At 34.3% G+C, this 19120-nt stretch overlaps 1 protein-coding gene across 3 annotated transcripts in view; it reads left to right on the top strand.

The window, feature by feature from the left end:
- The window catches only part of LOC149923522 (dual oxidase maturation factor 1-like), a 31732-nt gene extending 18074 nt beyond the window's left edge, over window positions 1–13658 (top strand). For all 3 annotated transcript variants that reach the window (XM_090160980.1, XM_090160981.1, XM_090160982.1), the window contains exons 4-9: window positions 131–265; window positions 359–421; window positions 959–1112; window positions 6800–7011; window positions 11922–12381; window positions 12681–13658. In XM_090160980.1, the coding sequence (XP_090017106.1) occupies window positions 131–265; window positions 359–421; window positions 959–1112; window positions 6800–7011; window positions 11922–12381; window positions 12681–12738 (1082 nt within the window). In that variant the 3' untranslated portion in view covers window positions 12739–13658. The remainder of the gene's footprint in view (window positions 1–130; window positions 266–358; window positions 422–958; window positions 1113–6799; window positions 7012–11921; window positions 12382–12680) is intronic.
- The last annotated feature ends 5462 nt before the right edge of the window (window positions 13659–19120 follow it).

Below are 19120 nucleotides of genomic sequence, written 5' to 3'. Positions count from 1 at the left end.
CGGTTGATCACAACTTACAAGAAATCAATTATTTATCTGTGATAAACCCCGAAATATTCAGGACTTTCAAACTTCTTTGATTTCTATGAAAAATCGCGGAATAATATAACTTATTTTATTATATTTGCAGTGACCAATTTTGGTTCAGATTGGCGAGTTGGAGTCGCCACAATATCTAGTCCCTACCGTGCTTTCTCCACCGAGAAAATATCAGCAGATATAGGGGTACATATTGGCCTTAACAGTGTCAACATTACGCTCAAAGGTAAGAAACATAACCCAATAACAGCATATATAAAGGAAATCATAGAATTAAAATTGAAAGTCTAACAGAAATTTTTAACCTCGTTTCTCGCAGCCACTCCTGTACACAGGCACAATGAAGAAATCAATTACAATGAGAGGTTCTACTGGGTAGGAGGTAAGCGTCATTGTCATTATACCACGATATTAATATCATTACAATCGCAGGGCTGATACTGGGTTACGTTTTTAACTAAAAGTTGAATTTTTTTATATCGGTTACTAAAAGTTAATATTTGTCTAATTTGGTTACTAAAAATTTCTATTTCGAAATTTATTAGCTTATCTCTACAAAAAAGATTTTACCATATTTAATTTTAACACTGCCCATAGAAATCAGAAATGCCGTCTTTTAACAGTATCCTTTATTCATAAGTTACAAAACTAGCGGGAGAGGCCGCCACCGGCGGATTCCGTAGCAATGTAACGGCCGATCCCTAAACCAACTTATGTCTACTCCTATTTGGCAGCCACAATTGTATCTCGTCTTAAAGATCGTCTGCTTAGTTTATTATTATTATTATTTCTTAGTTACTTTTAGGTTACTATTTTGCAAGAGGTTAGTTACTATTTCCACTAAAATTAGTTATGAATTTGATTATCAGCCCTGCAATCGTACAAGTGTAACCGAAATGTAATGGTTCTTTCCCCTCAGCTACTCAAGTCAGAGACGAATACCGAAAAGCTTTAGTGAAAGGGTTACCTTTCCCCATCCTAACCATAGCCGAATACCTCAGCCAAGACTTGGAGGGCTTTTCCTGGGGAAGACGGTATCGTTTAGCTGGTTACTACACGTATATCCTCTTGTGGTAAGTGTTACCATTGATTTCACTGACCCATTAACCCTCGCTTCTAAATATCTCTTTACGGGCTTCGTCTAAATCTAATCTACAAATACAAATTACGTACCAAAGCGAACGTATGGAACTAAGCTTAAGATCGAGTTGTAAGACACTCTGCGAACTCGGTGTACACTGCCGTACCTTTGACAGTGCTAAATGGAACTCGCGAACTCTTGAAAATATGTACCTTTAACAGTGCTAAATGCACGAACTCGGTGTACATATTATCTGAGACTGTCTTACCCCTCGCTTAAGATATCGTTTTTATTTAAGCCAGAAAGGCTTGGTCTGGCTCCGACAGCTACCTTTTTCCAACCTATTTTTCATATATTACGCAAAAATGCCACTGGGCCAAAACAAAACGACTTTGCCAATGGAATGTTGGGCTGTAAACAAAGACAACTCCTTAATAATAATATCCGATAGCAAATAGTATATATTTGAAGCCTCACACCCCCTTTTAATTATATATATATCTGCATGGCAGCTCTCATGTTCACTCGATATTCCCACGAGCTCAAAACGTATAAACAAATGCGACGTTGATAAAAAATAAATAACCGACTCCAATTTTTTAATTCCAAGATAGCGTTTAATGATTTAAAGGGGCCAATTAAAAGTTTAAGCGTAATCTAGTAATTGACTACTTAGGCCGAATCTAATCCTACGCTTTTTCCAAAGACTATTCCGCCAGAGGCTGCTCTTTTGGATGGCGTTTTTTAAAATCGAGCAATATTTTGCATCTTAATCTTCGAATATTAAACTAGTTCTGCATCGGTGGCGCAGCTCCCCGAAGATTAGACCGGCGCCACCTCGAGGCCATGCAAGTTGACGCCCTTTACGCTTGCAGAAACTATATTAAAAAGAATTGGGAAAATATATCTAATGTCCTCTGGCTTCTGGTGCCCCACAGGCTCATCATCTCCAGATCCGTTCTTGATTCGCGGCTTAGCTCATTTCGAATTTCGTCAGAAAATAATATTCTAAAATTGATTTTAATAACTTAAAGGGAATATAACCTCAGGTATTTAGTGTGGAACACCAACGTTTGCAGCTCTGACCGCTCTTGCCTTTGGCTTTAGAAATATTTGGCGCCACTGTACAGGGAAATTTGAAAAATTGAAGGGGTCTTCCATAAAGATTGATTTGCAGGTTATATTCCCTTTAAAGAACGCTCACGAAAATGACTTGATCCAATGTCCAAATTTGAATCCAACTGCAATCAAGGCCCATCCAATTTGAATCCAATTCTATTCGGATCAAAAAATTTTAATTAAGATGAATTTCGTACATTGTAATTGTATCAATTATAACACGAATATTAAAATTATAATTTTCGATCAAATTCTAATTTGCGATCAAATTCTAATTTGCGATCCAATTCTAAATTTCGATCAAATTCTAATTTTTTCTCAAATTATAATTTTCGATCAAACTTGAAATTGGAATTGGCCCAATTTTGAATATAATTGGGAATCAAATTTGACCCACCATTTTCGTAAAGAACACTCTACAATAGGTACAATACGGGAAGCTATAGCTATTGAAGATAGAGAGCGGGACGGTGTCGATAAAGATTTAGAAATTTGAAGCCCACGTGCGAAACGCGCGTGCCAATAAAGTACTAGAAAAGCATAAGCTCCTAGAGAAAAACATTTTATTATGTTAACTTTTTATTGTTTTATTTTATGGGAACACCTATTCATAAACTAAGTCGCTAAAGATATATGTGACCGCTAGCTAATAAAATATTAAATATATAGATTAAAAACATTAAAATTAAAATCTTACGAGACATGGTACCTAAATCATTCAATAGTTGGTTTAAACGTAAAACGATATAAAACGTTAAAGAAGTAAAATTATTTTACAGCCAATTTTACTATCTAGGAGTTAGTATTCGATAGCGTGTCATTTGTCGTAAACGACTCCGAGCCCCGGGGCGCTGTAAATCACGGGTGAAATTATCCTACAAAATTTTTAAGTATGATCCACATATTTTTTCATTTCGTTGGGAAAAAATTAGCCTTACAGAAAGCCAAATTACTCCTATATCTTTATAGTCGGAAATGTTTATGAACTTATCAAACGCTGACACGAAATTTTATTCGAATGAATTCTAGGCCAACAACCAACTTTTAAAGATGTTAGCAACGGTTCAAAATAAAGAGCAACATAATTCATTATTTTAATAACAAAGTCTTGAGGTGGACAAATTAACCAATGATAATTGATGATATTAATTAATTTTTAAGATCGATTACAATGTCAAGTTCTAACGTTTAAAAAGTCTAAATTTGGACATCCTTGATAATAAAAATACGCCGAATATTTTATCCGTGACGTCCTAGACAATTTTTGAGAAAAGATTTCCTGGTTAAATATCTTCAACTTTACCCCAAATCGCTGGAGGCTCAATTCTTTACGAATTACTCGATAGAGGACAAAAATCCTTCGCAATTAAATGGGCAAAACCTTAAAAATGAAATCAACCGTTATCGAATACAACAATCGAAACTAAAATTGCCATGGAATACGGAGACATTTACTGCCAGGTAACAATCGGCATTAAGCGCTTTGAGAGAGAGACAATCGCTCGCGACTCCCCCTTACGGCGGCTTTGAGAACTTCTGATAACTGGAAAAACGTGACGTAACTAGGTCAACACTTTCACTTGAAAAATTCAAAGATAATCACGTGGTACGACGATAAACTATTTTGTAGAGAGTGAAAGTTATGATTTTCGAAGAATGGCGGTAAGAATGGATGGATGGCCACGGAAGGCTCTGTCTTTCTAGGTTATGCAAAACAGCAAAAGCGGCTAGGAAATTTACTAAGGAACAGTTTGTTTAAGGGGGTAATATTTTGGAATTCATCGTTGTTGAATTTATTGGGCACTTTACAAAGTATTCGTACACACGATGCGATACTACGACATTAAGTTATGTCATCTTTCTTTTACCACCCACGGAGTGCCCTCGGAGTGCCCTCTGAGTCCTCTCAGATAGCTCTCGTAGTGTAATCTCATGAAACACTAAATGTGCTACGAATGCTATAAAAGAATTACGTATTTATAAAATAAAGTGGTATTGGAACCTTGGTACAAATTGGCAGTAAATTATCGAAATTCATGTGGGCTTTTAATAGGCTCTTTCAATTGGCATCAGCGTTGAACGTATAATATTTTCTTTCTGGTGTGAATTCGATCCCATTAAGATCCTCAGTGTAAGATACCAATTATGCAGTGTAAGATACCAATTATGCAGTGTAAGATACCAATTATGCAGTGTAAGATACCAATTATGCAGTGTAAGATACCAATTATGCAGTGTAAGATACCAATTATGCAGTGTAAGATACCAATTATGCAGTGTAAGATACCAATTATGCAGTGTAAGATACCAATTATGCAGTGTAAGATACCAATTATGCAGTGTAAGATACCAATTATGCAGTGTAAGATACCAATTATGCAGTGTAAGATACCAATTATGCAGTGTAAGATACCAATTATGCAGTGTAAGATACCAATTATGCAGTGTAAGATACCAATTATGCAGTGTAAGATACCAATTATGCAGTGTAAGATACCAAATATGTAGTGTAAGATACCAAATATGCACTGTAAGATACCAATTATGCACTGTAAGATACCAATTATGCAGTGTAAGATACCCATTATGCAGTGTTCCACTTGTGGATTTCATCCATTGTAGAATGCAAAGCATATATTTTTTATAACGTGTAATTGATAAAACGACACTAAGAATAGATTAAGTCTTGTTCACACAGGTTGTATATTTCCTCTAGTTTCTCTAACAACACTGAAGAAGACTGGGAGCGATTTGTGAAAACACGATAAAAAACAAAATTCCTGTCCGTGTGAACAAGTCTTTTGCAATTTTCAAAGATGGGTACGGCAATATAGTAGCCCTCATTAGTTCTAGAAAATGACAATCATAAGCGACCTAGTAGCCCTGACTCTATCCAAGACGGAGGAGTTAATACGCGAGTAGTTTATCAAAGTTATCTTGGTTTAATTGTTTTCCATTATGTAGCTGGTCGCTGTTGCGCCGGTTACGAGCTCCTTTTAATCAAACAAGACCCGCTTAATCATTTCTAAGAAAATTAAGTAACGAAGCCCAGATAATCAGCGATGCTTGAAGAACGATTTCACTTTTGAAACCACGCGCTATCACGCAGTTTTCTCAAGTACTGGATTCGTCTGCCGTTGAGAACGTTATAACTTTCTCTCTCTCTCTCTTGATGATAAATGATTTTTGCCTGTTTGAACGGCTTTTCGTAGATACTATACGGACATTTTTCGCAACAGCAGGGCTCTTATTGGCCGACAGAAAAGTGAGAACGCGAGAAACGGGTTGTGTCTGACCGCAGCCACGGCTGTTATTAAGGAGCTATGGATTCTCATGGAAGTTTCTGCAGCTCTTACTAATTCTCCCGCTCGCCAATCTATTAATCAAAATTTATTTTGCTTAATAGCTATGGGTCTTAAAATTATGGGGGATTAAAAAGAAAAATGGCCCACTTAATTCCGAAAAATGTACGAATAGCCTAGCTTCGTGCCAAGTTTAACGCGACCCTGTGGAATCTGGTTTTGGTTATTCGAGTAAACCCTTACTCTAGAATGTTAAGTAAGGGTTTAAATTATTATATTTGTTGGGTTCATTTGAATGTCAGGCTTAAAATTGATGAATACTTAACCTAACCGAGAAAGTGTTAAATTTTGAAAGTGCCAAATGGGCGTTTGACGAAATATGGGTTAAAATATATGCAGCTCCTTCTTTTCCGTATCTCGTGATAGCAGATCCGTAATTTGGGATTTTCCAGGAAAACTTCAAAAGTCGGTATAACTTTCTAAGTTAGACATGGACAACCGACATCCACGTAATTGTACCTTTCACGCAAACACTACACACCTTGTTCTTTTGATTGTTTGAAGGGGAGAAACACTTTCTAAATTCACGATTTATTTACATGGAAATGCTATAAGGAAATATAAATAAATTGTTTAACTAAAATATTCAGTTAACTACCCCAAAACAATAGTTTTTCGTAAAAGGTAGTGAAACAATAGGTATGGTCTATAAAATCAACAAAAAAGGGGCAGCTTCTTCGCGTATTAAATCGTGCTTAACAGCAGAAAGGAGGGGGGCCAGTTCGCATTCAAATTGAAAAGGAGGATTATACGGCAAAACAACGCGAGATAAACAATATGGCCGCGTATCAGATGGATTTAACATGAAAACCTAGTTTTCGCGTTTCGCTTTCTCTATAGATAAAGCTTCTAAATGACTACCGTTTGGCCAAATGAGTAGCTGCCTTCGGCGCTATCGAATTACCCGGTAACCCGCGCTTCTGGCAGCGAAATCGTGGGCTCTCTACGGCCATTAAGCGAAGCCTAAATCTCGTCGTCCTACGGAGAGATACCTTCCCCGCGTTCCGACGCTCACGATTTCGGTCGACTCGTGAACCCCGACAGGAAAATAATTAGGTCGAGTGTTAGAGGACTCATCGAGACATTCCGAACTAAAGGTTTAGCCCTCGGGGTCGCCTTTGTAGTACTGACCTGACAAATTGGTTATTGTTGGTGGCGCTGTTTTAAAGGGTTTGTCTTCGACTATTTGTTTTTACAGGACGGCGTTCGCGTTGTGGTTACTGATGAATGTATTACTTTGCTCCGTGCCGAGGTACGGCGCTTACGTCATGCAACTGACGGGGGCGGTCATGGTGATGACCAATGCCCTGTACGCCATCCTGCTGCCCAGGAAACCGCTCGCCATACAGTTCGAAGGAGGCACCGTCACCTTTAGATATGGATGGTGTTATTGGCTCCTACTCTCAGCTGGTAAGTTGACACTTTGACTAATCTACTGTTTCAGGGTACCTAATTCCACATTTCAACTACACCAGGTATAACGGAAGGTTGGGGTCATTTCCACTAGTTAAGTTCAAAATAAACTGTTAGCAGACGGTGTTTCGATTTGGAATATAATCCTTTTAATACATAAATTGGTTGTATACTATTGGACCGAATCCCGTTTGACCGAATCCCATTGAACCGAAAAGTATTTTCGTTTATAGCCCAACATGGCGGGATTCAGTTGAATGGGAAATTTAAATCTGGTTTGTTTTCACTTCGGGTAGGTTAGTTCAGGTTGGCTTGGGTTAGGTTAGGTTAGGTTAGTTCGGGTTGGGTTGGGTTAGGTTAGGTTAGGTTAGGTTGGGTTAGATTAGATATGGTAGGCAACTATTTCACGTCGGGTCTTATCAAGGTTATTTTCCAAAATTAAACAAGGAAAGTATCAAATTTCAAGGGAAGAAGGTCTAAAAATACACGTCGGTACGAAATAATAAATATTTAAGACATAGTTTAGTCCAAATGAGATATACTATCGTCACGTAACCTACGATATATAAATATGTATCACTAACGGTATATTGAATGAAAACCGCGCAAAACGCGGTTTTCGGTCGATTGGAATTCGGTTGAATGGTACATTCGGACGAATGGAATTTCCAATGGTCTACAATCCATAAATTTCAAAAAAACAAAGATAAAATTTAAAGGTCAAATTAAATGTCAGAACGAATATTAAAAATTAAAGTTCTAAGGAACAATTTATTTCGTAAGAACTCCAATTAGACACAGTGCAAATCAAAAAATATAAATCATAACGTGTAAAATCAAAAAATTGCTACCCATAAACAATAGTTTAGGGGAGGCGTAAGAACCTTAAGCATTCCAATCAAGAAAGAATTTATAGCTCCAGTCAATTCGGTGATACGGTGTCTGTGTTAACGCCCATCGCGTGTCCCCCACTAATTAGCCACAAAACCACCTTCCTTTGAAAATAGTATTCCCTCTCGCTCTGTCTCTCTGGCAAAATAAGCGACCGCTGTTCGTTAACCCTCTTAAATAAAAATTAAAAACGCGCGCAACAAAACCGGGCGTTAGCACCCCAAATAATGGCAGAGAAGGGTACCAATTTGACCGCGTCCTGGCCTGAGAAGCCGCTTGTAAGAGATGGAGAGAGCGGAGTTCATTATAAAAGACGAATTTCCAGGTCAGGGTATCCGACACAACGAAAGTTGAAATGCCCCTCATTACAAGTCGGGTTAACCACTTCTCTCAATGTATCACGGTATTTGTTGCGATTCCAACTTGCTCTACAGGGTGTTTGACTTTTTCTCTGTCTCTACGATCATTTTTATAAATTTTAGAATCTGTTTTTTTTTTTTTTTTAATTTTCCAAAATATTTCTAAATTTTACAATCTTGTTATTCTTACAGTTTTCAGTATCCGATTATGTTTAGTTTTTAAAATCTGATTATTTTTACCATTTTTCGAAAGTAATTATTTTTAAAAGTTGTTTGAGCTGATTATTCTGGCAAATTTTTAATCTGATTATTTAAAAAAGTCGAATCTGATTATTTAAAAAGTCGAATCTAATTATTTAAAAAAATTAATCTGATTATTTAAAAAAATCGAATCTGATTATTTTTAAAAAATTTTTAATTTATGGATCTGATCATTTTCACAAAGTTTCGAGTCTGATTATTTTTACAATTAGTCGATTTTTTTATTTTACCTTTATTTGCATTTAATTATTTAAAAGATTGTAACCTGGCCAATGGCGTAGCCAGGGGGGTACAGGGGGCACATGCCCCCCCGAAACGTATGGTCGTACGTACAAATATTTTTATTTTTTTACTTTTTTTTCAATGGCGTGCCCACCCCTTCCCCCACCCGAAATAAAATACTGGCTACGCCACTGAACCTGGCCACCTGTTTAAGGCATTAAAAGTCGCCAATGACTTAGGCCTAAGGTGGTGCCTTAGGTATTAGGCTAGCTGATTATTATAATTATTATAAATTTTCAATAGAAAAAGCCAACAACGCGAGAGCCTTTCGTGAGAAATTGAGCGCCGCAACACCCTGTAGAGCGAGATGCTTTGGACGACCCTTATCTGATTGCTAATAGCGAAGTAGCATTTTGGAAGGGGGCCCCGCGCGGGGTGTCAATCGTGACCCACAAACCTCCTATCGTCCGTCCTGGTGATGGTTGAAGTGGGATGGACTCCCTGGCGTCAATTATTCCGAGGAATAGGGATGACCAGTTCCATCGCTGTTACGTAATTAAGGTTGCTACCCATTTAAACGCCAGCTCTTTACAACCGCCCGTTATTAGCTTAACTTGTCCCTCCTGAACTGCTTTCCCTCGTCTCACGAACGCTTTATCTTGAGATTAGAAACGATAAAGGCTCCAAGAAATTGAAAGTAATTGTTATATTAGGTTAATGAAATACTTTTCGTTTTCTAGCTAGGGATTTGTTTAGCTGTAAAATTTAAGCCGTAATGCTTTGAATAAATAAGAACAACGCTATTCGGGTCAAGGAATTTATTTTTATTATTACGAAATTAATTGGTTTTGATAAAGATTTAAAAAGTCTCATTTAGTAAACAAAAATATTTACCACCAAGATTTTTTTAATTAAAGAATTTAACATAAGCGGCGATTTAATATATCCTTGACTCCGATTTTGAAAGTAATAGAAATTGTTTGGTATTTATTTATAAGTAAGACACTGAATGAATTAAATTTATGATAGTCTGTCACAGACGAATAGGAAATTCGTCACACTCTACTCCCTTTTTGGAATCTTGGGTGAAATTACTGGCAGACTAGTTTGATGTCGATAAATACGAGTGAAAACGCGTTTAGGCGTCAAATTCGAAAATAACTACCCACACTAGAAATGAAGCGAATGTTTATAATAGTCAAACCAAAGCGTTTCAATTTCTATTAAAAACATGTTGTGGGTGGTGATAACAAAGACTAGTATGAAATCTCTACGAGTTGTCAGTCCTCATAACCATTGATTTGTATGATCGTGGTAGGAATAGCAAGTTCCATACTGATCTAGATTGTCAGTCCCCATAACCACTGATTTGTATGATCGTGGTAGGAATAGCAAGTGCCATACTGATCTAGATTGTCAGTCTTCATAACCACTGATTTGTATGATCGTGGTAGGAATAGCAAGTGCCATACTGATCTAGATTGTCAGTCCCCATAACCATTGATTTGTATGATCGTTGTAGGAATAGCAAGTGCCATACTGATCTAGATTGTCAGTCCCCATAACCACTGATTTGTATGATCGTTGTAGGAATAGCAAGTGCCATACTGATCTAGATTGTCAGTCCCCATAACCACTGATTTGTATGATCATTGTAGGAATAGCAAGTACCATACTTATCTAGATTTATGATGTTACTTATGGTTTGCGCTCTATTCTTCATCCAACCTACCCTAACTTCCATATAACTGCTCAAAATATTTCAAATATTTTAGCTTATATATATATATATATATATATATATATATATATATATATATATATATATATATTTTTTTTTTATTTATTTTTTTTTGTTTTTTCAATTCGGTAATCGGGGTGGAATGACATTATCACCGAGTAGACACTCGTACCAAAAAAGGATTGGAAAATCCCTTCAGGCAGTCGCGACAGCAAAATTACCCTAAATTGAAATTCTCCGAAAAAACTGAGTCAAAATGAATCAAATTATTCAACGACTAGTCACGCCAGCTAAACGGAAAGAAAGAAGGTTAAACGTAAAAAAGAATGTAAATAAAACAATTACTCTGTTTGCGGATCACGTTGAAAATAAAAGTAAAACGAATAAAATATTTGGCTTTCAAAGTAAAAGCCTTTTTGAGAGTAAGTACATCGGGACTTCAAGAAAACAACTAATCTAGGCCACGTTGTTTTATTATTATTACGGCTATAAGTGGATATTTAATCTCAAAACCTCTTAGCTTGAAAGGGACATGGTGCAATACCAGTGTTCTGTCGACATTAGCCATAAAAGCAGCCTGATACGCGGGTTCAATATTATTAAGGTTTATAGCGAGGGACGGAAAAAATCTCAATTTACGAAATAAATTTAGTGTCAGATGTCGACTAAAGGATTACCCGTAAAGCTCTTAGTATCAAAGCCATTACATTTAGTGACATTGCAAATATTACACCATCAACTGCGTTTGAACTTTTTTTATTCTGAAAGTTAAGCTAACCCAAAAATACACCGTAACCCCTCAGCGCTTGAGCTTGACGAATTAGGGACGGAAAAAAATCTACAGCCATTTATATTAATCGTTGGAAAAAGTTAGAAAAAGCTGAAAGTAGCATTCCCTATATAACCGCCCAAGAGTGTTGAAATTTCCATTTAATTTGGAAAATATTATTCGGCGTGAATTAAACAATGCTTAGTAGGTTGCCGAGGTGTAGGTGTAGCGTGTAGGTCATATACCAAGGTTTACCCTTTTCGAGGAGAATGTATTTCGGATAATTTAGTGGGTGGAGACGTTGCTAAAAAAAATGTCTTGAAAAAAATTCATTATCCTGCAACGGTTAAATTTTTTTTTCCTGGTTTTTCCGTGTTAATTCGAAAAATGACGGCCATTGTTTGGATAGGGTTGGTTGCTTCTGACACTGACACTGTTTTCGGATCGTTATGAGTAATTGATAGCTACATAGACGGAGCGACGGTAAACAATTTTAGACATTCCTTAACCAATAATCAACCTACCGTGTCTGTTTTATTATATAAGTAGTTGTCTAAAATTATAATTACCGTATACAATATTGATTTTTGATTATATCGGATACGCTTTCGCTAATAGATAGGTCACGGATATATTATACAATTTATCTTTCCTATTTATAAAGGTATAATTGCCTTCGTGGTGGGAGCGGCGGTAGCCATCCTAGACACACTATACCCGAACACATTCTCAACCATCCTGGAGGTGGACTACGACACGCCTTACAGATATTTCGTGGGCCAGGACCAACTGAAACAGATGCCCAACTCCTCAAGCAGCGCCAGTACAAGCAGTAGCTCGTTACAGTCACAGATGAGCCAGCCCAAAAACTTCCAATCGTCCAAGGCTTCCATCGAAGAGCTCGACGACCCGAAAGACGACACGACGACGCCTTCCAACTCGGCGTCGTCCAACGACCCCGGTGCCAAGGGCATCGAGAATGAAGCCTTCGAGGAAGACCGTCTGAGCGACGATGGAAGTACCATGGTCGACGGCAAGAGAGCGGTCAGTCTTCACCATTTCGAGAAATACGCTCAAAAGGAAGCGGCCAGGAAAACCTCGGCGATCTTCGCAGTCAACAACAGGTGAGATCTCTTCCCCGCCCTTCCATAAACATGTCCTTCAGAATTAATATTTCTACCAGGCGTTGTTCATGATGTTGCGAGTGTATTTGAGTTGGCCGCGCAGTCAAAGATAGATAGTGGGTTATGTCCGCGTTTGACTGCAGCAGCGTCAACTAGCCGGAGGATTAGAACTCAATGATCTTGCCCTTAATCCTTAATGATTGACGGTTTCTTGTCGATATATCCGCTTATATTTTATTCGTAAAAGAATGATGAAGCTTATGTTAACTATATTAACGTAAATGTATTTCTCCTTGCAGAAGGTCGCCGGTCTTAAAGGAAGTTAACATCGATATCCACTCAGCCGCGTTATGGTGAAACCGAGGCTTAAAAGGAAACAAAGAATTCAAATATTTGACACTTTTGAAAATACCGTTCGAATCTGGTCGAAATTCCGATCGAAGTCGATTATCGCCAAAAATCGAAAACGGCGAAAATGAACATCGAGTCGATCTCAAGAAAAAACTTCGAACCAAAAGGTAAACAATGGATCGTATTAAAGAACTAAACTGCCAAAAATGTTTGTAAACAAACAGTTCGTTGTTTACTACTATCCTACGAACTTTTAATTTATGAATATAAAGTTTGCGTGCAAAATAAATAAAAACGCCAAAGAATGAAAAAAAAAACTCTCAAATCAAAAACATGAATTAAAAATAATCGAAAGTGCGAATATTATAAATTTATAACGAAACTGAACTGTGATTGAACTAATGAACTATTTCAAGTACTAGCGACGTGAAAATAAAATGTGATTTAATTTTTCAAATGTTGAGTAACAAAAATGGTAGCCACCTCCGCGATTTTAGCCATATTAGATTTAAATACCGAATGAAAATGAAAATTTTAAACTCTATTTGAACTGCCATTTAATTACAATAGACCTTTCCAGGGAAGGTAACCCTCCCTGTTATAGTTTACTAGAAACTTTTCGAGCTTTTTACGTTATTTTTTTTTAAATCGTTTTAATTGAGGAATTTCCCAAAAACCAAAATTAAAACAAAGCTGCCGTTTCTTAGTGTGATTATATTTTTGTAATTTAAACAAACTGTTTTTCCTCAATGTGTTTTTAAATATTTGTGTAATTTTAACTAGTCGAGAAAGTGAAAAACAAATCATCTGATCGAAGAAGAATTTCTTCGGGATGAGGGATTTAAATGTTATCCATTTAAGTGTAAAGAAGATAATGCCTATTTCATGAAGTTTTATAACTTAGTTTGTGAAATAGGTCCGATTAGAATAGGCTAAAACATTATCCTATTCGTCACTACAAAGTGCTTTGTTTTGTAAAAAAAACAAATTGTGATTAAATTAAAACATTAAAAATTTGCTATACTTGTGTTTATTTTTATGTCATACACATTGTTGCGAAACCACAATATAACCATTTAGCAATAAATGTAAGCCTAAAAACATGAACTTATTTAGCAAAAGATCATGAAGGATTACGAAAAGAACACGGACTAACGTATCAATAAAACCCAATTGAACTAGAAAAAGAACACGTACTAAATTAGCACTTGAACATACTAATATAGAGAAAGAAGTCTTACTAAACTAGCAAAAGAAAAAGTCTTAACTAGCAAAAGAACACTTCTGAACTAACGAGAGAGCACGTACTAAGCTATTGAAAGAACACGTACTGAACTATTGAAAGAACACGTACTGAATCCGCGAAAGACTCCTAATAAGCTAATATAGGAACACATTAATCAAGTAGCAGAATAACATGTATTAAACTAGCACAAAAACAAATTTAATACGTATTAAACTAGCACAAAAACAAATTTAATACGTATTAAACTAGCACAAAACAAATTTAATACGTATTAAACTACCAAAAGTATACATTAATTACGTATTAAACTAGCAAAAGTATACATTAACTACGTAATAAACTAGCAAAACTAAAAACTAACTACGTAATAAACTAGCAAAAGTATACATTAACTACGTATTAAACAAGCAAAAGTATACATTAACTACGTATTAAACAAGCAAAAGTATACATTAACTACGTATTAAACAAGCAAAAGTATACATTAATTACGTATTAAACAAGCAAAAGTATACATTAACTACGTATTAAACAAGCAAAAGTATACATTAACTACGTATTAAACAAGCAAAACTAAAAACAATAACTACGTAATAAACTAGCAAAAGTATACATTAACTACGTATTAAACAAGCAAAACTAAAAACAATAACTACGTAATAAACTAGCAAAAGTATACATTAACTACGTATTAAACAAGCAAAACTAAAAACAATAACTACGTAATAAACTAGCAAAAGTATACATTAACTACGTATTAAACAAGCAAAACTAAAAACAATAACTACGTAATAAACTAGCAAAAGTATACATTAACTACGTATTAAACAAGCAAAACTAAAAACAATAACTACGTAATAAACTAGCAAAAGTATACATTAACTACGTATTAAACTAGCAAAAGTATACATTAACTACGTAATAAACTAGCAAAACTAAAAACAATAACTACGTAATAAACTAGCAAACGCACACGTAATTACCTAGCAAAAAAACATGTATTAGTTAGCAAATTAAGACGAACCAATGTTATATATGATATTGTATGATATATTATATGTTACATGTTATATTAACAAATCATTAACCGGCAATTTGTGAGCCGTCGAGGTCTCGTAACAAAGCAAAATAACAAACGTTCAGTACTATATTCAGTGGCTCTGATCTATTTTACGTCCTCCCGCAATCAATGTAAAATTCATGGACCATCCTTATCACAAAGATAATCAAAATTTTCCTTAGTTCGTATAAATCTTTAGTTTTCAAACTCAAAAAGAAGATAAACTTGCCAAGAACGTCACTTTAAAAATTTATAGAATTGTAAATAAAAGATATACAAGCGGGTCTTTTTGAGGGAGAAAACGTGGAAATTCGCAATAATAAATCAATCGGCTGAAAGAGAAAAAGGTATCCAAGTTTCATCGAATTTGTTTCGCAAAAAGAGAGATAGAAAATACACGTGGCGCCTGATTAAACTGGCGTATAAATTTAATGGGAAATATAAAACGTGTGAAATAGAGTCGAACGACTGTCGGAAAACCTATCAAACTTGACCCTCAAAAGACCAGCTTAAAAACTGCCCATTCTGGATTTAATTTACGCATTCTTACGTAGAATAATTTCCACACGCGGTTAATTTACGCGTATATATAAAAACATATCTTTATAAATTACAATCTATTATAGGAGCGGTCAAAATCCTTTTTTCAATTCACATAACCCGGTTTTGGCTAGCTTTCATTTCTGTATTTTTGGGAAAAAAATCTCCTTGAACTGAGAACGCTATGAACTGCAACCAGCTACTAAATATTTCAGCTTTAGTGTCCGCCCAATAACAATGAAAGTACAATGGCTCGCGATAAATCAGATTTAAAACGAAATTTTATTTGTTACGCGTTTCTTTTGACGAAATAAAAATGTTTTAATAAAAAGTAAACTAGACAGTTCTGGTACGAATTACAGATATATAGTCTAACCTTGCTTTTGCTTTTAAGCGTGGTTTAATTTTCGTATTGTTTATAATAATCGCGATTTGAAAATTAACAGATAACGGCCTGGCATCAGTCTTAATTTGCTCCAGATATTTCAACGTTTTTCGTTGAGACGTGGGAGTCTTACATTAAAGTTCAATAATGATTAATGAATATTGGAGAGTTTTAACAATAGAGCTCTTGAAATTTAATGGGAATGGGAGCTTAGACTTTCAATAGTTGAAATGTAACGATAATTTACCCGTCTCCAGGGAAGGCTACAGATTTCTACATTATTTGACAAACCCTATTAGATCAATTCAAATTTCCGCAGAGTATTGTGTATAGAAATTTTCTAAAATTATGAAATTCGAAAAAATCAAATTGAAAATTGAAAAAAAAATTACCAGGCTCTAAACTTTTCAACTTACTAAGATCAATTTTTTTTAATTATCAGACTTGAAAATTTGTAAAATTATCAGTCAAAAAATTAAAATTGTTAAGTTATCATTAAAAACTTAAATTTGTTAAGCTATCATTCAAAAATAAAATTGTTAAGTTATCATTCAAAAATTAAATTTGTTAAGCTATCATTCAAAAAATAAAATTGTTCAGTTATCATTCAAAAATGAAATTTGTTAAGCTATCATTCAAAAAATAAAATTGTTCAGTTATCATCACAAATTAAGTTTCTAAAATTATTAGAGTCGGGATATTTCTGAGATTATCAAAATCAGGATATTTCTAAGGTTATCAGAGTCGGAATATTTCTAAGATAATCAGTCTATAATTTGTAAAATAAAGTAAAACAAAAAAATTAACAGAATCGAATATAGAAATAATTATCAGAATTGACAACAGTAATATTATCAGTGTAAAATAAAATCCAAGGCAACACTTCGTATACCCGATTGACCTCACTTTATCTTCCCTATCTCGACTAATCCATATAACAAAGGAATATTCAATAACAAAATCCAGCTTTTTAATATATTCAAACTAAACAAACATTAATAAAAAAGCGAATATTTAATAAAAACAAAAAATATCCTTTCTTAGGAAGGGAGAGGAAGAGGGGGCGGAGAAACAGAAATTTCGAAAGATCCAAAACACAAAACTTCGCTTGTTGTACCGGGGGGGGGGGAGAGCGAATTGAATCGGGGGGTCAACAGTGTTCATCTATTATGGCATTATGGCTATGGCGTAATGAGGCCAACAAATAAACTTCGTATTAAAATGTTAGCGCCAGGAATGTAACATTCTCGCACAAAGGCCCGAAGAATAATTCTGTCGGATATCGACGACTTAACAATACTTATTTCGCAAAAGGATGCGGACGGTGGAAATTTACGAAACAGGAGGAAATCCTTTGCCAATAATTCACTATTGGTTAATAGCCATGTTGGTCATTAAGAGATTAATTTCAAATTTAATTACACTAACAAGGAGAGTACCCGAGGTGTTTATTGCCGATTTTCTTCAAAGTCGAGCGTAATGGAGATATTACATGAGATATTAAATTTCACAAAAGGAGACGTTGCTCTACCCATTCGTTTTGCCATGGCAATGGAAAATGTTTTTGACCACTTAAAACAAAATTGATTTTTTCCTTATTTTACCCAAACATTCTTACAATTTTACCCAAACTTGATGAAATTTACCAAAATGTGGTCCAAATTATCATTTCGTTATTTAATTTTTTTTAAAAATCCCATGCTTTTTGAAATGGAGATATTTATAAACCATATTTTCCGCGATGAAACAGTTTTTGAAAATCACTACGTCCCCCTTCGAAAACGCGCAGAGGAAATTTGTATGTACAGTCTACTTACATTAATGTAATGAACAAAAATAATTAAAAACCACTTTAGTTACGCAATAAAAATGATTTAATTCAACAAAATAAATTGTTATTTTTAATTATTTTAATTAAATCATTTTTATTACGTATCTAAAGTGGTTTTTAATTATTTTTACTCATTACCAAATATCTATTAATAAAAATTAATAAGTAATTTTTTCCTGGTATAGGGATACTTTTCTTTAAGAAATATATTATTGGCTGCTGGAATTACGTCAATGCTAATAGGTGGTAATTACTGCTATATGATGCTACGCCTAAAACACGAAAAATTTCAAAGGTTTCGCGTATCTCCCCGGGCTTCTATTAATCTAGATTATCACAGAAGTGTTAATAAAATTGAGCTGAGTGCCGCAAATTGCCAATTTTCCAGTTGCGAAAACTTGGTCGATTTTATCTGTAGAATTGTAAAACCCTTTTAAAAAGCGACTGAGTGATATTTGGCGCTTAAATTGCCTTCCCCTCAAAATATTTGAGATATGATATCGGTGTCTGTCGAATAAACATTAAATTGACAAATTTCCAAATTACTTCGCAAGTGGGCGAAGACCCGAAGCTAACCTCTAATTTAACTGACAAATTAACGGTTGAAATCTTTTTTTCGTCCCATATAAATTTGTTTTCACAAAACGCCAGAGTGAGACAATTACCGCGGTAATGCGTGTTATTATCCATTTATAACCGTTGAAATTTATATGTTATTTACGGAAATTGATTCGAAAATAAACTCCACACTTCGAGGTATTTGGGTGGAACAAAATTAGAACTTAGAAATGTCACGTCTTAAAATATATATAAATTTTAAAATTAAAAATAAATATAAATTTTAAAATTAAAAATAAATATAAATTTTAAAATTAAAAATATATATAAATTTTAAAATTAAAAATAAATATAAATTTTAAAATTAAAAATATATATAAATTTTAAATTTAAAAATAAATATAAATTTTAAAATTAAAAATATATATAAATTTTAAAATTAAAAATATATATAAATTTTAAAATTAAAAATATATATAAATTTAAAAATCTTAAAAAATATCAATATTGTAAATTTCTTAAAAATATCAATATTGTAAATTTCTTAAAAATTATCAATATTGTAAATTTCTTAAAAAATATCAATATTGTAAATTTCTTAAAAATATCAATATTGTAAATTTCTTAAAAAATATCAATATTGTAAATTTCTTAAAAATATCAATGTTGTAAATATATTAAAAATTATCAATATTGTAAATTTCTTAAAAAAATATCAATTTTGTAATTTTATTTAAATATCAATATTGTAAAGTTAAGAGAAACGAC

Source organism: Leiobunum rupestre, chromosome 10 (genome assembly GCF_980474605.1).
Source record: "Leiobunum rupestre chromosome 10, qqLeiRupe1.1.hap1, whole genome shotgun sequence".
In the NCBI taxonomy this organism is placed as follows: domain Eukaryota; kingdom Metazoa; phylum Arthropoda; class Arachnida; order Opiliones; family Sclerosomatidae; genus Leiobunum; species Leiobunum rupestre.
Note: the sequence above shows the minus strand (reverse complement) of the source record. Positions and strands in the feature narration are given on the sequence as shown.